The 22,993-nt window shown below is 41.0% G+C and overlaps 1 protein-coding gene across 2 annotated transcripts in view; it reads right to left on the bottom strand.

Annotated features, from left to right (window-relative positions):
• Positions 1-267: 267 nt before the first annotated feature.
• The window catches only part of LOC120937261, a 235,604-nt gene continuing 212,878 nt past the window's right edge, over positions 268-22,993 (bottom strand). For both annotated transcript variants that reach the window (XM_040350324.1, XM_040350325.1), the window contains one exon: positions 268-817. In XM_040350324.1, coding sequence (XP_040206258.1) covers positions 354-817 — 464 coding nt within the window. In that variant the 3' untranslated portion in view covers positions 268-353. The remainder of the gene's footprint in view (positions 818-22,993) is intronic.

Below are 22,993 nucleotides of genomic sequence, written 5' to 3'. Positions count from 1 at the left end.
GGCCAGAAATATTAAGTTAAATTTGGATAGATTATACTTTGTTTACACAAAACATTTTAGAAATACGAAGGCCGTGGTTGCTGCTCCTTAATCTACAAATGCTAGTTTCCTGACTGCCATGTTTACCCTCTGACTTCAATACTTTGGATCACTTACCTGGAGCAAGCAAGGACATCTGATTTTACTCTGGTAAACTGGCAAACTTGTTTCAGAGCAGGGTTTCAAACCTTACTAAACTCATTGGGTTAGTGTAGTAGTCATATAGAAAACATATTCAACGCTATTTACAGAATCCTATCACCCATATTAAAATTGCATTTATTCTAGTGTTTAAGGTATCCATATGCAACATTTTATAAATTGGAGCCAATGAGTGGGACATCTTCCCTCCACACTATGTTGTCTTCTATCATTATTGGGGAACATACTGGAATGATGGTAGGTTCTAGAGTACTCTCAGTGTCCAATGACTGCTCACTAGAAAGTTCTGAGTCTTTGCTTTGGTGATCACTTTGCACTTTAAAATAGTAAGCATTAAATTCAGAAGGACTGTCGAATCTGAAACAATTTTCTGAGAACACAAACTGTTCTGGTAAAAAAGGAGATGAGCAGAATGGTGTTTCCAGTTGTCCAGAGCACACAAGGGAAGAAGTAGGATCTGTGAGGTGAGGCATTTCTAAGTAATCATTGTTTCTATATTCCGTATTCCCTCCAAGTTGAAAACGATATTTACATGGCAATAAGTCCTCTTCTGCCTTAGTAATGATAGATGGTAAGGGAGATACATTGGCTTGTTCTGTATTCATATCCATTAGTTCTAAAACAGACATCCAAATAAAAATTTAGTTATAACACCAATGCATCATTAACGGTTGAAAAATGCATAGATTGTTGTACTCATTACTCCCCCTACCCCTCCCTCACAGCAAAAAAGGCATTTAACCCCAGCAATGTAGGGGGGCCCTACAACATGGGTACATTTAATAACAGACCAGAATTGTGCTTCATGGCTGAATTGCAGGTATGGACATTTTTACATTGGTCTAGCCATACCTGTGGGCGTGACAAAAGCATGTGTTAGCAAGGCATATGAGGCTGCCACCTAGAATTAATTAATAGTACCACTGCATGCCTGCAAAATGGCTGTACATTTTTTGTGCTTTGTGGGAAGAGTGCAATTTTGCACGCTTTTCTGCAATGCAGAAATGCGAACATAGCCTTAGGTCAAGTCTCAGCTCTTTTCCCTCTCCCCTCTTCTGATGCACTGCTTTGGAAGCGGAAAGGCTACCAAGTCACTGCTTGGAGGAGCAGAATAAGAAAGTGAAAAAAAAAAAAACCTGAGAAGCTTCATTTGCAAACTTTGAAGATAAATTACAACTGTAAAGGGCAGGGAGGGCTGCCAGAAGTTGGGTTAGACAATGATACTTCTGCCAACACCTTAACTCTGGAGCCTCAAACATTGTGATTAATGACCAGTGTGCATGGGGCCATAGAGTGTTGGGTGGGATGACTTCTCCAATTTCAAAGTTAGGAACGTTTGGGGTCCTCATAAGCCCATGCACCCCTGTGATCAAATCACCTAGAATTTTATGAACAGAAGGTGAAAACAATCTTTTACTGCTCCCTGTGGACTTGCTTGGGAATCAGTGGGTTATTACACAAAGATCTTTAGGAGGAGAAAGGACCAATATTCTGTGTTGTCCCAAACCATACATATGAGGACGTTTTCTTATTTCAAGTAAAATGCATAATTTCTCTATCTAGCATTATCTAGCAAACCACGTACATTTATTCAAAGCAGTTCTGTAAAACTTTTTACAGATTTAAAAAAATTTAATTATGAAAAACATCTAGAAAATATAAAACTGCAGTAATTTAGCGTTATTTAAATGTAAAATTAAATAATAAAAGCAGAACATACAAAAAGGAGAACACAAAATTTCAACAGATTTGAAAAATCCTTAAAGGAATATGCTAAATCTGTAGCTTGTTAGAAAGTATGGTACTGCCATTTTGCAGATACCAGAAGACTTAAAGAATACATTATTTTATTTGGATAAAGTAAAATCTTATTGATCAAATGTGTATCTGCATGTGTGTTTTCAAGAGATCATTTCTAATTTATACAAAATTTATATTTAATCAATACGGTATCTGTTGCATTGTTCAATAGCTTAATTGATGATGAATTGCTTGTTTGCAAATTGATACTAGAATGGACACCCTTACTCCTAGTACCAAGATATATATATCATCAGACACAGCAAGTTCATTTGAAAAAACAAATGAGCTTGAGCAGTCATTTCCAGTCCTTCATAATATCACATCCAGATCGAAATTAAGGATTGGAACGCAGGCCAATTCGAGTGAGGCATGTGTTAACTGGATAAATCCTCTTAAGCTCTATACACTAGTGCCAGTTCTGAGGTACTGCAAAATGCGAGTTGCATTTTTTAAACTTTGTTATTTTACTTTCAATATGTTTATTTCAAATTTCAACAAGAAAGAGAAGAGTACACAAACATTGTGTCAAAATCCAAAAAAGGACAATCCTAATACAGTAACTTACAAGGGGTCAAACAGGTAACACAAGACCAATGGAAAGTGGAAGCATAGAGATAGAGGAAAGTCTCCCATGATATAGGGTGCACACTTCCTAAGGTATATTAAAGATTTAATAGCAAGGTAAGAGGGTAATTTGGGTCTGGTGAGTGTGCATTCTAGCCTTATTGAGCACAAGTGGTGAAGATATGTGGATACAACATCAAGGACTTGTTATACCTTAAATTATCTAGGGCTGCTGGGGATCTGCACACCCTAAAAACTATTCCTATTTTTCACATTTTGTTTGTCAAATTTGGCATAATTTATTATATGATTGCATATGGGACTTTTGTATCTGCAAGTGCCCGTACCTTTGCTACAGTTTTTTTCCCCATTTGAAAACATACATAGTACATATAAACATTTAATAAGCCAGCAGATTTATTAAGACTGAATATGAAGATGTTTGCTCAAGTCTTGTTGTGACAAGTTCTCTTGCCTTATTTCTAAATGTGTGCAAGGAAAGAATTGTTCTTAAAATCTGCAGTGGCAATTATTGTTTCTGCTCATTTATGATGCAAATCATTCTCTCTAGTTTACCCACATATCAGAAAGACACGCATAGTAATGTGTAATGATGTGTAATCCCTGTTCTAATAAACTGTATGTCCCAATAGTTATATGATCTGCCATTATAAGTAGAGCAGCTTATACCATGTATTTTTTTAGAAGGCAAAAGTGTCAAACCTATTATTTTATATTATACAGTATATATTGGAAAACAAGGGGAACTGTAAGCAGATGAATTACACAGCAGGTACCCGACTGCTATTATCTTCATACCTCCTCAATGATACTTTTGAAAACAAGAAAACAAATCACTCACCAAAGCAGAAAAACAAATTGGTTCACCCCTGGGTGAGAGGTTATGTGTTGATTAGTGATACAATAGTAATCTAACTCTTCCGTATGAAGCATGGCATTCAGTTTGATCTACTAGTAAATGCAGGAAGAACACAAGTAATGAAAGGGGATCAGCAATATGATGGGTTTCAGATAGGAGCTGAAAAAAACAACAACTTTTTTTTTGTTTCATAAAGAAGTTAAAGAAGTCCAGCCTAAGCTTGTTTGGCTGGGATTCTCCTATGGGTCACAGGAGTGCAAAACGTTCTCAGCAGAGAAAAGACTGAAATCCGCTCTGTGCTGACATCACAGAAATCAGTCTAGACACCACGTCATCCCGACAATGGAAGTCTGGATCCGCCAGGTGCCTGGACTGATACCCATCTCTGCCTCTCAGCGAGCCGCTGAGAGCCTGAGATGGCTGCTCCTCACTCCTCCACAGCTCTGTGCTCAAAGAACAAAAGGATATATATGGACTTTTATTGGTAAAATAAAATAAAAGCACTATAAGTCACAGCAAAAATAGGATACACAGCTAACGCGTTTCACACGAATGCTTAGTGCTTAGCGCTCCAGTGAGCGTGGAGAAACAGTGTGCAAAAAAAGAATAGGAGTGTGCATGGCTGGGGGACAGTAAAAAAGCAAGCTTCGAGGAGGAAGTTTATGGAAAAAAAGGGCTAATGCATGTAAGCGATATTGGTATGTTTTTGTCTTATGTAAAAAATTACTTTAAGGTCATTTAAAAGTGTGTTTTCACTTTTGAAAAAAAAAAAAAAACGATATGTTGTGTTCCTAATCACACAGCAACAATATAAAAAATAAAAAAAATATTACATAAAAGCTCAGATGGAGATCCTGTAAAACAATCCCATGTTAGTACAGTGATCCCCGCTGAGCTTTTATGTTCTGACTGGGGGACTGCCCCCCAGCCAGAACACAATTATCAGTGCTCTCAGCCATGGGCTGAGCACGCTGATCGGATGTGGATCGCCAGACCTTTTTCAGTTATGCCTATTTGATAGAAGCTGGCTGTCCGGCCAGCTTCTGTAGGACAGGCTGTCGTACACAATGGCTGAATGTTGGCCAGTTTCAATTGAACCGGCCAATACCACCCGATATTAAGCATGATCGTATGATCCCAATAGAATGGCTGGGGAGTGATGGAGTTCAGTTCTCATTATCATACAATGGAAAAGCCCAGCTCCTAAACCTTTAATACTTTGTTAAAACAAGTTCAAATCAAGTACAACTGATGAGATGTCTGCCGCCAGACAGAGTTAAAGGGGTTCTAAAGCCTGGAAATGTTTTATCTTATTGCAGGAGCTGGGCTGAGATGCGGGTTGTGTCATTATAGACAAACAGCCTGGCTCTCGATCTAGCCCACAGTTGTGCCACTATAGGGAGTGGCTTCCTATGGTGGCACACAGAGAAGGAGGAGGGGCCAAGAGAACCAACGGAAGACCGCAGAAGAGGTAGTTTGGGTCTGCTCTGTGCAAAACAGTTACATAGCACTAGTAAATATAACAACAGTTTTGTTATTTTAATGTTTTTTTTTTATTATCTTTACAAATTCTTTAATCATAAACACAGCTTCATGTGCCCCATATAACCATGAGAAGTAGAATTTTCAAGTTCCAGAAAAGAATATCTAAAAATAGGCTTACATTTTTTCTTTCAAGTTTTGCTATGTGAATGGTGACATGTAAAAGTCTGAACCCATCTGAGCTATCCCGCCAGGAAGCTGTCAGGCCTCCTACACACGACCGAGAATCTCGTCAGGAAAAACCTGTAGTTTTCCCTGACGAGATTTTTGGCAAGAAACTCTTGCCGCCTGAGTGTACAGACTTTCGTTTCAAAAGAACCGCGGTTCTCTTGAAAGCAAAGAACGCAGTGACTTCATCGCGTACGACGAGCATGCACTCGTCACATTCGATGCCGTCGCCGCCATCTTGCTTCACCCTACCTATGCCGTGGAAGCTACCATGCATGCGTCAAAGTCATTTTGAGCATGCACAGGTTTCCACGGTGACAGGTAAGTATACACACTCTCGGGTTTCTCGTCGGGAAACAGGCCGACAAGAATCTCGATGAGAAAAAAGAGCAGGGGGGTCTGTGATGTAAAAGGGGACTGCATTGTAAAGGGGGTGCTATAATATAAAGGGGACTGCAGTCCTTTACATTACAGTGCCCCTTTAGAGTGCAGTCCCCTTTATATCACAGTGCCCCTTTAGACCCCATTCACATCTGAGCATTTTGTAGCTTGAAGCCTGAAGCTCCAAAACGCTGGAGGAGAGAAAATCAATTATTCCCTATGGAGATGGTTCACATCTCCACTTCAAAACGCCTGAAGCCAGAAGCTCCAAAACGCCGGAAGCTCAAACAAGTTCTGTGACTTTTTTTTTTAGGCAGATTTGGGCGGTTTTCTGCTTTTTACATTGGTGACCTCTTGACCTGTACAAAATAGCGGCAAAAACAAGGCAAAATTGCAGTAAAAAAAGCTGCAAAAATCACGGTGAAATAGTGCGACTTTCTGCCTGAAAACGCTATGCTCAAGTGTGAATGGGGCCTTACAGTGCAGTTCAGTGCAGTTCCCTTTAAAATCATAGTGCCCCCTTACATTAATGTAAAGGGGACTGCACTGTAATGTAAAGGGGCCTGTGATGGTAAGGGGGACTGAGGACACTGTGGGACTTAAAGGGGGAACTATGATGTGTATGGAGACTGTGGACATGGATATAAAGGAGGGACTGTTTTATAAAGTGGGGTTGTGGTGTGAAGAAGGCCAAGGACAGACTTTGTGAATATCCCACCCCCCCCTGACCCATCCACAACAACCATCCTCCACCAGCCAGTCCATGGCTTGTTTTTTGTACACATCAAAACCAGATATGAAGCTGCAGTCAAAAGAATAGTCAAAAAGTTGCACAAGAAATATGGAACTACCGTGAAAAAAAATTGACATGACATGAAATACTTGCAGTCATTCTGAATTTTGTGTTTTAAAACCTTTGTTCACAGTGCAGAAAAGGTTTGCCAATCTTAAACTGAGACTTTACTCCAACAAATTGCACTTGTTTTGGGTCAGTGACACAGAAAATCTTAAAAAAAGATAGCAGGTAATCGTAACAGCCACAAACCTAGCAGGTCATTAAAGGCAGCCAATATCTCTGTTCTGACAGATTTTCTTTACAGTTTCATTCCCACGGCCATAGAAAAATGCATTTACAAGCCTTTTTTTATTCATAGATCCGAATGCTGAAGCTGAATTTTTTTCCATAGAGACATTATATTCAGATCCTTAACACAAAATTCCAAAAATGTGCGTCTAGGGACATACATATATACCTATGCTGGATGCAAATATTGAGGGTAAAAAAATAAATAATAATAAAAAAAAAAAACACAAGAAACAAAAACACAAATTTTAAATAAGTATTTGCTGATCATTAAGCAGGATCTTTTGCACTAGAGAAAGAAAAAATAAAAACATGCATAAAAAGGATCAGTAAAATATTTACACCCATTACTTCATTTTATATACATAATTAGCATACTACCGGGATTTGTATTAATATCAGCAACCTGTAATGCTTTGTATTCCAGTACTCGGGTTGCGTTAGGAAGGAGGAACCCAATAAGGCTCTACTGCAGTGCACGTATTCTGACAGTAAACATGCTGACAGAAGGAGAAAGCAAAGAGAGCAGGGTTGGTCATTTCTCATTGTCAAGCGAGCAAGGTTGATGACTTCTCATTTTCCAGTCTGCAGGGTGGGGGGTGTCAGATTGACAAATGAATGTTGAGGACTTGGTTTTGTGCTCTTGAAAGGAAGCTTGCCTTAAAGCACTAACTAGCCACACTGAATTACAACTTTAGAAGGTGAAACAGTTTGGTACATTTCAAGTGAGTTATTTAGCTCTTTGCCTGAAGATAGGCTTTAAGATAAATTGAGCTGGTTTTCTCTGCTACAAGAAATCTAGACAGTCACTCCTAATTCTTATGTATGCTTTTTCATAAAAATATACTTTGCTATCATCCGGACTATTTCCCTCTTATTTGATCTTTGAAGATGTCCTTGTTGTAAGAAGTTTTGGAAGTAGGTCATACAATGATTAATGACTAAGCTGGTAAGGTCACTGTAAATGTTACAGGCAGCCAATCAATGTCAGCAAATTATACAAGACACACTCTGTGTGTAGCCTAAAGTGTAAAAAGTCTTTCTGGTAGTCTTTGCATTAAACATCACTATGGTGGTAAAAGAACACGGACATTATTCAGAATAAAACGACAGAATGTAATATAGGTATTAATCAAGTGAAGCTCATGCTTGATACTACTGTCATGTTTTAATACACACTTGCGACTTCCATACAATATTTTTCGTAGCCCTCTGCCAATATTCAGAATATCATGGCACATGGTTTGGGGCCAGTACACGATAATGTTTCTGGTTTCTGCCAAGTATGGGTCCGTCTAATGGGACAACAAATTTAATCGTCACACAAGGACTGGTTTTGAAGCCATCATTTTTTTTTGCTCATCAATTAAAGTGGAGTTCCACCCTAATTGCAATTATTGCTGACTGCATCCCCATTCATTTCAGATATTTTTTTTTCATATTCTACCTTTTTTTGAGGGAATGTCTGTATTTTCGTCCATCCTCGCTGTGGCCAGGTACCGTATTTTCTGGCGTATAAGACGACCGGGCGTATAAGACGACCCCCTAATATTTCAATGAAAACATTGTTTTTGGCTATACTCGCCGTATAAGACTACCCCCTACCTTACACAGGGATGCAGTCTTGTACCTCCGATCCAAGCCCAATGTCTGAAGGCAGCTCTGGAAGACTTAGATACAGGTCCATCCTCTGTCCATCCTCTCTTCATGGTAGAGGTGAGCAGGCACTGCAGCAGATCCCCTTGGCTACTCTCCTGATGGCTCTGGTCTTGGCAGGCTGAGAGCTCAGACCCCATCTATAGGTCTGCACTCTCATCTCTCCTGGCTCATTTTGCCCAGAGAACGGTGACACTTCCTCCTCTGGGTGCAGCCACTTTTGGTATTAATCCAAGTCCACAGTCTATTTGCCTCCATTGGCAAGCACAGTGCAAAAAAAGGTGACATTCATTGCAGGATGCACTGAGCCAATCCCAGCGGGCGATGCACTCTGTTGCTGAATACAGAGCTTGTTAAGCCTGCTCGGATTGGCAGAGGCTTGTGACATCAGCCCGCGCCGCTCCAATCTGAGCAGGCTTAACAAGCTCTGTATTCAGCAACAGAATGCATTGCCTGCCGGGATTGGCTAAGCGGAGCATACTGCATGTAACCGCATTACAGCGCTTCATATCCATCTGGCTGCCTCTGTACCTGGCGTATAAGACGACCCCCGCTCTTCGGCAGTGTAATTAAGGTGTAGAAAGTCGTCTTATACGCCGGAAAATACGGTAATATACTTTCCAATCTATTTACTAATGCTAGCAGCATATGGACTAAAAATAGTCGACGTTGAGAGAAAGTTCCACATAAAGAGGAAGTTTATCATCTTGTGAGTAATTTGCTCTGATTTCCTGTTGTGACTCTAGGAGAAAAACGAAAGTTTGCCCAAAGGAACACAGAAAGCAGGCCGTGTTCCATAATGCACTGCATCACATGGATTTAGACAAGCTTGACTATTTTTGTACAAGCCTGGGAGGTTGCAGTGCCCCGAGTGCACCTTCTACACAGGAACAGACAGCTGCCGGAGCACTTTACCTGTCTGGCAGCGGTCCATTCCCAGCTGCGCTAAGGAGCAGAGTGGTGTGTGATTCAGTGCATCACACAGGTTTTTTTTTTTTGGAACAAGCTTTATTTGAAGTGTACACAAACTACACTTTATTCATGGCACTGTACAGCAGTGCGATGTGCTGCACTGCTGTACAATGCCACATGATTCTGTACAGTGAGCTGCGATAAAATGCAGCATGTCTGCATCACACTGTGAATGAGACACACAGGACACAATTGTTTTCAGTTTGTCTTTGCGGCGACATACATTATTTTAAGATACAGTAAGATGTTTTTCACTGCACAATGTGTAAAATAGTCCTAACAGACATCATTGACACCTCTGCGATTATGTGCAGCACCTTAAAAAAATCTGACTTGCTGTCTGTTTGATGCAGTTGGCAGCAAGACAGCTTCCAGAAGTATGACTGGCAATGCACATAAAATATGTCTACAAGGAATAACACTAAATTTTACCATATATAAAATGCAGCCTTTCTAAATTACTAAGATAGTTCTAGGCACAGGACAAAAATGTGACATAGGAATTGCTACGTGTAGCCGCTCTGATTCAGCAATACATTTGTGGGCTTGGCAGCAGGAAATTTCTTTTAGTCATAATCTGTTGCATTAATTCCCTCTGAGTTGCAGTGGCAGCCATTCGATTAAAAATAAATGTAGTTAGAAATGATCCATTGTCCATTTCAGTAATTAGAAACAAAATGCATAATGCAAATTACACACAAAGATGTTGATTTTCTGTCCTTTTGCCACAAATAAATATAAAGTTAACTGCTCCCTTTTCCCTGGAAAACAAATTATGTAAGACATTTTCTTAAAAAGTAGCCATCTCTCAATAGACACTCATATTTTTTATCACTTCAAAGCTCTAAGGATGCATTCACACCTGAGCGTTTTGTCGCCTGAAGCGCGACACTCAAAAACGCTAGAGGGGAAAAAATACATTATTCCCTATGGAGATGGTTCACATCTCCACTCCAAAATGCCTGACGCCGAACGCCTGAAGCTCAAACAAGTTCCCGACCCTTTTTTGTCACGCGAATCGGGCGGTTTGGGCGTTTCCATTTCCCATAGAAAGTAATGGAAACGCACGATTCAAGCGACTAGCGTGACAACGAGCATTTGCTACGGGCGTTTTGTCGCTTTAATCAATAGAACATTTCACCCAGGCAGAAGATAAAAAAAATCTACCAACATAGCAACAAGTGATGAAAAGATGATAATTTTTCATAAAGTACAAAAACGTCGGACAGCGCTGTATGCAAACGCGCAAATAAGCATGAATACGCGCGACAAAACGACCAAACTACCTACGCTCAGGTGTGAATGCAGCCTTAGGCTGGCCATACATGGTCGAATTTCGAAAGAAATCAGACATTTTGTGTGTTTTGTGATCCGATGGTGCCACCATTGATTTTGAAATTCAACCAACCAAGCCTTCAATTTCACCTCATGTTCCTACAGAAAATAATTTGTGGCTGGGAATCTTCTTTTCTTGCACATGCACATTTTTTTTTTATTACATTTCTCGCACAATTCTCCCATCATTGATTAGAAAATTATTAGTTTTTCAAAAAATGTCCAACATGCCCGATTACTTAAAGATCGATGGCTGCATGGAAAATTGACAATAGATAAATAAATGTTGCGCTAGAATCAACTAATTATGTGATGAGTTGCATCGGTATTATGTGGGGAGAGAGATCCATATGATGAAACAAAGGGTTAACAGTTCATGTTAATGATCGCATGTCCTACACTGCTGTCAGTATATCCAAACAGTGGTAGTTTCCACCACCATACAAACACTGGCCCAGATTCAAGAAGCACTTGCGCCCGCGCAACCATAGGTTGCGCGGCGCAAGGGCTTACTTGCTCCGGTGTAACGAGTGCTCCTGATTCAGGAACCTCGTTACACCGACTGCAGCCTAGGATATGACAGACATAAGCCTCCTTATGCCTTCATATCCCAGGCTGCATTCTTGCGTTGGCCGCTAGGGGGCGCGGCCATTGTGATCGGCGTATAGTATGCAAATTGCATACTACCACCGATTCACAAAAGTTGCGCGGGCCCTGAGCTCGCAAGGTACGGAGTTTCCGTACGGCAACTTTAGCGCAAGGTTGCTCCTGCTGTAGCAGGGGCAGCCAATGCTAAAGTATAGCTGTGCTTCCCGCTCGTGAAATTTAAATTTCACGTCGTTTACGTAAGTGATTCGTGAATGGCGCTGGACGCCATTCACGTTCACTTAGAAGCAAATGACGTCCTTGCGACGTCATTTGCCGCAATGCACGTCGGGAAAGTTTCCAGACGGAGCATGCGCTGTTCGCTCGGCGCGGGAGCGCGCCTAATTTAAATGATTCCCGCCCCCGGCGGGATCATTTACATTAGGCAGCCTTACGCCCGGCTGTTTAGCATATCGCCCGCGCAATTTACGGAGCAACTGCTCCGTGAATCGCGGGCAATACGCAATATTTGCGTGGGCGCAGAGAAAAATATTTGCTCTTTGCCCACGCAAATATTGCTCGGATCTACCTGAATCTGGGCCACTGTCTTGAGTGAATGTGCTGATAACACTCAATGTGCTGATAAAACTGTCAGATCAGATCAGTGCAACCACTCCACCAGCATTCAGATGTTCACAAGGCATATGACATGAAAAGAAAGGAGAAACGACATAGCATAATACTGCTTATGCAAAGGAAACCAGGCAATTTGCAGTAGTATCACTCACGAATCCTCGGTTTTTTAAACAGCGTGTATGCAGCTCAGTTCCTCGGATTCCTCATTCGGCACATCCGTGCGTCCCGTCACTCAAGCTCCTCCCCCACGCGTTGTGTCACTGGTCACGTGACTTAATCATGGGTCCATCGTTATTAATTATGTATATAATTATTTATTAATAGTAGCGCTGTAGTACTTAATATCTTGCATGGAAAATTGGCTGTTGAAATTTGACCCATGTATGGGAATTGTGGGATGACAGGCTGTTGTCAGAAAATCTGATTGTTTGTATGCTCCATCAGACAATTGTCATCGTATTTTCCATGGACAAATTTGGGATAGCATGCTTAAAAATTTCCTACAACAATTGTGTGTTGTTGGATTTTCCGATCGTGTGTACACAAGTCCGTCGGACAAAACTCCAAAGTACAAACACGCATGCTCAGAAGCAATGCTCACCAAAGTACAACATTAGCTGCCCAAACGGTGGCGCTAAAGAGCTAAAAAAACAAACACATAGTTTTGTGTTTATTGGCTGACAATTCTTTGCCGTTTGTATGCAAGACAAGTTCACGGCCAACGCCTTTCAGACAAAAGTCCTACACATTGTCCGCAAAAAAAACGGATTGTGTGTACGAGGCTTAAGGCTTTATGCACACAGGATGTTTAATTCTCCTAGAAGCCAGCAGAATTTTTGCAGAAAAAATACAGACATGTGTAAAGTATCTAAAGCTTTTACAGGTGTCAAGCTCTTGGGCGTTTATTTATTCTGGCCAATTAACCACTTAAGGACCTGCTCACGACTATATCCTGTCTTTAAAGATGGATATCTCGGTAACGGCAGCAGCTGCTGCCACAACCAAGATATCCATCTTTCCTGCGAGCGGTCCTGTAAACGATAACGGTGGTCTCCGCGGCGGATCCGCCGCAAGATCACCATTATAGGTGGCGGGGGAGGGACCCCCCTGATCGGGTGCTGTCTCCTGCTTGGCTGGGATATGAGTGAGGGCAAGGTGGCCCCCACCCGTCCCCATAGCATAGCAAAACGTCACTTCCGCCCATGCTTCTTAAAAGCAATATTTTCTTGTTGTCATTTTTTCTATCTTTTTTTTTTGCATTTAAGTCTAAATATGAGATCCGAGTTATTTTTTACCCCAAATCTCATATTTAAGAGGACCTGTCATGCTTTTTTCTATTACAAGGGATGTTTGCATCCCTTGTAATAGGAATAAAAGCGATCCGTTTTTTTTTTTTCAGTGTAAAAATTTATAAAATAAATAAAAATTAAAAATAAAACAAAAACAAAAAAATGTTGTAAAGCGCCCCGTCCCGACGAGCTCGCTCGCAGAAGCGAACACATACGTGAGTAGCGCCCGCATATGAAAACGGTGTACAAACCACACAAGTGAGGTATCATGCGATCGTTAGAGCGAGAGCAATAATTACAGTCCTATACCTCCTCTGTAACTCAAAAGATGCAACTTATAGAATTTTTTAAACGTCGCCTATGGAGATTTTTAAGGGTAAAAGTTTGACATCATTCCACGAGCGGGCGCAATTTTGAAGCGTGATATGTTGGGTATCATTTTACTTGGCGTAACATTATCTTTCACAATATATACAAAAATTGGGCTAGCTTTACTGTTTTTTTTTTTTTTTAATTCAAAAAAGTAAATTTTTTCCCAAAAAAGTGCGCTTGTAAGACCGCTGCGCAAATAGTGTGACAAAAAGTTATGCAATGACCGCCATTTTATTCTCTAGGGTGTTAGAAAAAAATATATATAATGTTTGGGGGTTTTAAGTAATTTTCTAGCAAAAAAATAAATTTTTAGTCTTGTAAACGTCAAATCTGAAAAACAGCCAAGGTCCTTAAGTGGTTAAATAAATTATTTATTCTACCCATAGAAATTGATTAATGCTCAAGCACTAGTGTTCAGGCGCATTTAACAGCTTTTAGCAGTCTCCTGTGTTTTTTCTGCCCTAGCTCTGCTGCTCCTGGACACACTGGCAGTGTTTTTTTTTTCTTACCATCTCAAAGCTCCTGACACTACTGTAAATGCTGCCAAAAGCCTATATGTGCATGGACACAGAGGTCAACATGGAGGGGCGTTTAGAGGCAAAAAAAAAAGCCAGATGCCCCTAGGAGCAGCTGTAAAAACGTCCAGTGTGCATGAGGCCTAAAAGTACCGGTATATGTGAATTTTTGTGCACATTAATATTGAGTGTCATCATAATTGTATGTATTTTTATCAAATATAAGGCTTCATTTCCACTGGCGTTTTTACAGCCACTGTTAGCCCTTTTTACAGCTTAAAAACGCCTGTCCATGTTTATTTTGTAAAAAAAAAAAAAAAAAAAAATTTTGTGAGCTGCAGCTTTAAAAATGCAGCGGTAGCGTTTTTGAGCGTTTTCACGTGTTTTTGAGCGTTTTTAACGTCTGGCGTTTTTACAGCTCTACTCTGGAGCTTCAGAACGCCCTGGGCCTGCATTTTTTTTACAGCTCAAAAACGCCTATGCCATTTGCAGCTCAAAAACGCCTATGTGGGCATGATGCCATAGAATAACATGGACAGGCGTTTTTAAGCTGTAAAAAACGCTCAGAAAAGTGGCTGTAAAAACGTCAGTGGAAATGAAGCCTAAATATTTAGTACTTTTTTTACTTTGTTTTGCCAGTCAAATTCCATATGTTCATTTTTTTTTATACTTGGTCAGTTTGCCAAGTGAGTGGGCATTTTAAAGATGTCATACACAGTAGGATAATAATCCAGCAATCATGCATCTATGAAAGGAAAATAAGCCACTGCAATGAAGCACATGTTTCACTAACCTCTCCAGCTCCACTACTGTAGGCTATAAGCAGCTGCTGTTTGACTGTGAGGCTCCAAGATGGAAGCCAAGGTTAATCAAATCAGCAGGGCTGGCCAGAGGGGCATGACAGCTGAACTGACTACAGGAGAAACCGACCCCCCAGGCAGGAGAGCTCTGAGAGCTGATTGGACAGAAGGGACACAACCCACTTTACACAGCACACAGGAACAGAGCCAAGGCCGTCAATCAGCTGGTGCACCCTCGCCTAGTACGTTTTTTCTCTTGGTGTCAGGAAAATGTGTCAGAAGAGATTCATGCTGATAGCAGAGGAATGCAACAGGGGACAGAAATGACACTTCATGTTTTTAATTGAGACAAGTACACGCTGTAGAGGGATAATGATTTATGCATATTTAATATCTGAGGTTTACAACCACAGTAAACTAAACTAGGGCAGTCTCTGCAGTACTTCTTCTCTGTGGACTAGATGCCCAAGTCTTGGGGCTTGTCCAGCATCATCCAACCCACTTCTTGTGAGCCCAGGCCATCACGGACCCACCCTCTGGGCTCTCGATATTCCCAGACTGAGCAGTGCTCTTATTTTTTTGAGCACTGTTCATCACTTGAGTAAGGAGTCCAGGAGGAAGAACTGCTGTGGCCGAGGAAGAAGAGTGAGGACCTCTTGATATCACCAGTGTAGGGAATACAAATACAGTAGCTAAAGAGTTATTTTAAACGGATACATACAGATCCTCAGGCTGAGTAAAAGCTATAGTTTCACTTTACATTAACCACTTCAGCTCTGGAAAGTTTACCCACCTTCCTGACCAGGCCATTTTTTGAGATACTGCACTGCATTGCTTCAACTGACAATTGTGTGGTTGTACGACACTGTACCCAAGTAAAATTGATGCACTTTTTTCCCCACAAATAGAGCTTTCTTTTGGTGGTATTTGATCACATCTACAGTTTTTATTTTTTGGGTTATAAACCCCAAAAAAATGACTGACAATTAAAAAAGAAAAAAAAAAACAAAAAAAAAACAAACACACAATCGATTGCGGCAGACAAATCAGACACTAGGTGACACTTTTTGGGGACCAGTGATACCAATACAATACACTGATCAGTGCTAAAAAATGCACTGTCACTATACTGACACTGGCAGGGGTTAACATCAGGGGCGATCAAATGGTGCTTACTGTGTGAGGGATGGCTTAACTGAAGGTAGACAGATCCCTGTTCCTGCTTGACAGACACACAAGAGTGCTGTCTTTCTTACTGCCTTGTTTATATTGTTCTGCCTCTCTTGAAATCAGGTCTGCTGGTCCTGCTCATGGGCTCCCGCTGTGTCCAATGACGGCGGCGCATGCACCGCTGAGCCTAAAGAACAAAAATCATGTACAGGTACGTGATTTTGTGCTTAAGGGCCGCCCTGCCAGAGTATATTAGGTGGGGCGGTCCTTAAGTGGTTAAACCCTTAATAACATTACATGGGGAAATTACTCTTGGCGTCAGAGAAAGGAAGATTTCCTGTGAATGGCCAAGCAGTATTTAGCCCGACTTGATTTTTTTCCGGCAGCAGACAGGAAGTCCACATACTGCTGTTGAAACACAGTGCTGCATGCTGTATATAGCTGATGCTATGTACAGTTTTACAGCGCTTACAGTGGCTGCATCAATTATTAAAGGAAATGGTTCATTTTGGCCAGCTTGGCCAAAACAATTTCAACTGAAAGTAAATATGGAGTTGGGCTTTAATCATTTGAGTGATTGAGTATCAGGAAAGTTGTAAAAAAGCCATACAGCTGTAACGTCATGGTCAATCTGGGTCATTGACAACAAATTTTGATTTCCGAAAAGGAGAATGCATGCATGTTTCTCACTCAGGTTTCCCTTAAAGGAAAAAAGTTAAACAAACTTGAACAATTCACACCACATGTCAAAATGATCAGTTGATACAAGCAGCAACATACTGTATTACTGTAAATGAATATGTCAAATTTTCTATAGAAGATAAGTTAACCTTGTCTATAGTTTAAGTCCCTATTTAGATCTTCTGATCAACTGAAAACTGAGTGTATGAGGTACACCCCAAAAAACATATATACACTTATGGCTTCTTTCCCACCATGGTGCTTAGCTTGGTGTAATCAATCAACCAGCCATGTCTTAGTTTGTTTCTCAGAAGCATTAACAGTGGTTCATCTATTAACAAATCCTTCATACAGTACAGTATATTGAATCAAATAGAGAAATTCTTAATTATGGATTTGTTTACCAAAAACTTTAAATGCATTTGGTCAACAAAACCATATATTCAAGAGTTGAATTGTAAGGTACAAATATGAACTTATATTAGTTTAGGTTTCCCAAACAAATGTAATCTATCCAACCACCCAAATGAATAAAGGGTAAATGTCCTAATCTTTGTATAAGCATTGTATAATTTATATTCGGTCTCTACAAAGGGCTATTCAGTTCAGACAAGCTAGCAACTGTCGCTCTCTGTGATTTCACCAGAACATTTCTGTTCCCTTTAACATGTGATTTTCAGAGGTTTCGAAGGTTCAAGAAGGAAATGGCATAGTGAGTATTGTTCTGAAGATCAGCTTGTGTTACGTTTTCTTTACTTTTCAGTTTTGTAATCAACGACCTTATTGACAGCACATCTCAAAGTCGTGCCTACCTGTACAGTAAATATTGTTACTGCCATTAAGCAAGTGAAAGGCAAGTAGTTCACATCTCCAGCTATTAATAAGGTTTTGAAAAGTCAAGTCACGAATATTCAGGATTGAAGAATGCTTTGGGAATGGATTTTTTAAAAGCACAGAAACTGTGAGAATATATAGTACATCTGTCAAAATTGTTACACTAAATTGTGTTTAAAGCAATCTTTTCACAAAAAAAAAAAGTATACAGTAAATTATTTTTGGCATAGTTCTATTTTGCTGCATATTCACAAGCTGACCAATGAAAGTGACCATGATACAAGTTAGGATACAATATAAAAATATTTTTCTTTTTAAATATTTTTTCTTTGACAGAAGAAATTGGCAGCTAATGTAAAAACACCTCTGGAATGGATAAATAGCAGTTTGTCCCAGCCTTTGTTAATATCAAACTGTATGTTGGTCAGCTTTTTCCAATACAATAGTTTATATTTTTAAGATTTTTTTTTCTTGTGAAAACACCACAACAAGAAGAATGAATATGGTTAATATGTAAATTGCAATACTTAAAGTGGATGTAAACCTTCATATACCCAGTGAAGTGAACAACCTCAGATGATACACAGGAGATGGAACAAATCCTCCTACATAAGTTTTACATGTATATCTGCTGTCTTCAGCTTTATATATTCTTTAGAAAGTGCACGTCCTGTTAGCCGCTTCCTGATTAACCACCTGTGGGTGTGGATTCTTGCCATACACGGTTTGACAGCTGATTGGAGGAAAGGCGCACACATCCCCCTCCACATGGGCAGATACTTTCAGAGATGTGCCGTTAATAGATGAGCTCTCTGCTAAGCTATTTATAGCACACACCCTGACACAAAATTCAGGCTCTGATTTTATCACAGCTGTTGGAGAACTTGTTAGAAGTTATCATGCTGATTAGGGATGAGCCGAACACCCCCCGTTCGGTTCGCACCGGAACCTTCAAACGGATCGAACGTTTGCGCGAACATTTAGAACCCCATTGAAGTCTATGGGACTCGAATGTTCAAATTCAAAAGTGCTCATTTTAAAGCCTAATATTCAAGTTATTGTCATAAAACAGGTTTGAGAACCCGGGTCTTGCCCCAGGGAACATGTATCAATGTAAAAAAAAGTTTTAAAACCGGTTGTTTTTTCTGGAGCAGTAATTTTAATGTTGCTTAAAGTAAAAAAAAAATTTGAAAAATTAATTTAAATATCATACCTGCTGGGTGTCTATAGTATGCCTGTGAAGTGGCACGTGTTTAGAACTGTCCCTGCACAAAATGAGATTACTATAAGAAAAGGGTCATTTAAAACTGCTTGCGGCTTTAATGTAATGTCTGGTCTCTGCAATATGGATGAAAATCATTGAGAAAAATAGCATGGGTTTCCCCGCCCCCCTCCCCCCAGGTCATTACCAGCCCCTTTGGCCCTATATACCTTGAACAGCAGTATACAGGCGGTGCAAACAAGACAGGGACTGTAGGTTTGTTGTCAAGTAGAATCTGTTTGTAATTTTGAACTGGTACTTCTTTATAGTGTAGCTCCAGCCATAAAATCTATTTTTAAACTTTTCTGAAAACAGAGAAGGGTTGTTTTGCTGTCTGTGTGCATCTGTTTAGAAGATTGCACCCAGGGCCGATCCTAGGCAGGGTGCACAGGGTGCTTTGCACCCAGGCACCTGCAGAGGTGGGGCGCCGAAGTGCTAGAGTTCTCACCTCCCTCCTTCTCTTCTTGTTTGTGTCCATCCAGAACTAGTGTTCTGAGCAAAGGTGTGTGTCTGTCCAGAACTGATGTGTGAGCATATGGCAGCTCCTAAAGCGCCTCAAAGAAGCTACTTGCAGGAATTTTTTGGACGTCCTGCCAACGCACCGCCGCAGTGTGAAAGGATTCGGGCTCTCACACTAGAAATGCAGATGAGGCTTTTTTAGGTGCTATTTTTTAACGCTAAAGCACCTGAAAAATTCCTCCAGTGTGAAAGGGGTCTAATGGACCATCTCCTGTACTATGTCTGATAAGAAAGCACTACATATTTATATGTGCCCATCTCAAATTTCACGAATCAGGTTTACATCAAATTTAAAAGGCTTTCTTATTGGAAATGTACAAAAAAGTTTTTTTGCTTTGCTTCATTCTTGCTGTCATTTTACATTGCAATTTCCTTCGGCCCTCGTTCACATCAGGGTGATTTGAAATGCGATTTGGCATGTCAAATCGCAGCCCATTGCCAGCAATGGCACCGTCCAAATCAATGCTTAGCCAACTTTGTGGCACAGCACTGATTTCCAAAAGTAGTTCCTGCACTACTTTTGGTGATTTTGGGGACAATTTCAATAGACATCTGTGCATGAACCTGCACAGATGTCTTTTAAACCCCCCTCGAACTCGCAATGAAGTGCAGGTTTGAAATCGTGCAAGTTCAGCTGAACTCAGACACGCCTCCAGTCACTTGCCTTGTGCTCTGATGCAGGCAGATAAAGGAAAGCAAACATTGCCACCATCCCCACTCCTGCTTTCTTAAGTTTTATGTTCAGTTCACACTATTGTAATGCAATTTTGACTTGATTTGCAGTGTGATTATGTAGTGTGACTTGTGTTTTGGATGGGGTTTGCATATTCTATGGCATAAATTGCAACAAAGTAGCACAGGATCTCAAAGATGCTGCATTGCTGTGAACAGGCAACATTGGAAGCAATGTTATGTATATTGTCATGCAATTTAGTGGGACCCAAGTTTCATCTGAAATCACATCAGTATGAACCAGGCCTAATGTATTAACTGGAGTCCTACTAATCCCTGACTTTTTATTTATTTTTGGAAAACTATTTATAATTTTTTTTTAACAATTACAAAAAACAAAAACAAAAAAGACAGCCCATCACACGCAGGAGCATGCTAACCCTGAAAATAAGCCAAGGTTCAAAAACCAAAGCATCCAAAACCTACAGAAAAGAATATATATGTTTGATTGGTTCATGCTAAAGTACAATATCTTGAAAGAACAAGTACCCAATAGAGATCCCCCCTGCAAAGCAGTATAATAGGAGAGTTGTACACTTTGGGCCAAACCTATACCCCCAAGTCGGACCGAGAAACCATGTCACATTTAAGCCATGGCGGCATCATCTAGCCACTTCACCCATACTTTAACAAATTTGTGAACACCACCCCTATGCACGTAGGTGTCTTTGTAAAGTGGTAAAGCATTATTAACCACTTGTGTTCAATAGGCAATAGAAGGAGCTGATGTTCTTTTTCCAGTGGAGTGTACTTTACTAGCATAAAACAGAAGCAAACCAATTCAAGTTTTCCCAGCCCTTGTAGGGGAGAGACCATCTACCAGTCCCAACAAGCAAATGCGAGAAAAAGGAATAAGAGGGACCTGAGCTACAGAGCCGATGATGTCAACTACTGACTTCCAGTAAACCGTAATAGCTAGCAAAGTGCAGAAGATACAAAAAAATCCTGCATTGTATGGTCGCATCTCCAACAGGCTGGAGAGAGCGATTGAATCTGTGAAGCCAATGGGGGTATAATAAGCTCTGTGTGTAATGTTAAATTGTACAAGTCGATCCTCAATGGACACCAACTGTTTTAAAACAATGTCCCACATATTAGTCCAATCCTCCTCATCCATGTTTGGTATATCTGAAAGCCATTTTTGTCGAGGGGAGGAAAGATCTGGGAGCACCGCCATGAAGATATGTGTATAGAGCATGGAAGCTGGTTTAGCAAGAGAATCTGTCCACAGTAGAGCTTCAAGGCCCAAACAGGACAACTGTAGAGGACGAGAGTAGGAAACTGGGAGTTAAAGGCATGAGCCACCGGCAGGTGTCTAAAAATATAGTAGGAAGGGATGTTTTAATCAGAAGTAAAAGAATTTCAACACCCCATTATGCATTATGTGAGAAAGATTTAATTCAGTATTTGGCCCAAGCCCCACCTCATGAGCACCAGGATCAATAGAAAACAAAATAGATTTGTGACAAATGACACGTAGCACTGTAACATCAGAACATGATTTGAAAATGCTTAATGCACCAAATATGGAAGGGCCCGCGTCATGTAAAAATAATAAAAGGTCATCGGCATACAGGGTGACCTGCTCAGCACACAACCCACTTGGAGCCTGCGAACTACAGAGAACATAGAAAGGGCCTTGGCTATGGGCATGATTTGCTTTTTTGGCCTTTTCAGTATCTAGAGAGGCAGCAACTCTGATACCAGTATGGAGATACTGTGCATGAATTTTGGTAAACAACCTACATACCAGTGGCGACTGGTGCTCAAAATTTTTGGGGAGCGCAAACTGAAAAAAAAAAAATGTTAATTGCAGCCTTACCGTGCCGAACACACACAGCTACTGTGCCCATAAATCACTGCCACTGTGTCCATCAAACACAGCCAGTGTGCCCCATCAATTGCCGCCAGTGTGCCCCATCAATAGCCGCCAGTGTGCCCCATCAATTGCCGCCAGTGTGCCCCATCAATTGCCGCCAGTGTGCCCCATCAATTGCCGCCAGTGTGCCCCATCAATTGCCGCCAGTGTGCCCCATCAATTGCCGCCAGTGTGCCCCCCACCCAGCACTTACCTGTTTCGAGTTAGCTATGTCCTCCACGCTCCCTCCGAGTCATCGATGTCCTCTCTCGTCCTCTTCTACTATGATTGGATGCCTAATAGGCATCCAACCACAGCACCTGTCGCTTCAGCCAATCAGCTGACAGGCAACCAGACCCGGTGCACCTGATTGGTTGAGAGGCATGTCAGTGTTAAGGAAGCGATTTATTAGATTCTCCAACACTGTGTAAACAGCGAACGCAGAGCATTGCGCCCGCTGTTTACCAATTTTGAAGCCTATTAGAGCCCATGGCTCTAATCAGGACGACTATTCGAGCCAACATCTCTAATCAGGCACTAACAAAAACACCCCCACCACTGTAATTCAGATGCCCGGCGCCCAAAAAGGGGCCAGACACCTGAATAGGGGGCGGCAGCTATTGGAGATTGACAGGTGCAGGAGAGAGGGGGCGGCGCTCCTGCGCCCTCTATGGACAAACCGCCACTGCTACATACATTAATATTTTCGAGGCATGAAGCTGGTCTGATCACCATCAATAAAAGAGCATGTAACCTAGGTAACTCTGGTATTGAGCAAGGTTCTTAGAATCTTTAGGTCAGTTAAGGAGAGCGATTGGTCTATAGGATGAACATAAAGCAGGATCTTTAGGACTTATGGATCAAGGTGATGTAAGCAGCTTGTACAGAGGGAGGTAGACAGTCTCATCTCCAGGCACTGGGCAAACAGAGGCTAACATAAGACTAGGGATGAGCCCGTTGTTCGAATCGATCAGGTGTTCACCTGTTCGCCGAATGGCAAATTCGACTGGCACAGAACACCCTTTAAAAGTCTATGGGAGAAATCAAAAGTGCTCATTTTAAAGGTTAATATGCAAGTTATTGTCATAAAAAGTGTTTGAGGACCTGGGTCCTGCTCCAGGGGACATGTATCAATGTTTTTTCGGGAGCAGTGAT

Source organism: Rana temporaria, chromosome 4, assembly GCF_905171775.1.
Source record: "Rana temporaria chromosome 4, aRanTem1.1, whole genome shotgun sequence".
Taxonomy (NCBI): domain Eukaryota; kingdom Metazoa; phylum Chordata; class Amphibia; order Anura; family Ranidae; genus Rana; species Rana temporaria.
The sequence above is the reverse complement of the archived record's forward strand: the minus strand, read 5'-3'. Positions and strand labels throughout refer to the sequence as shown.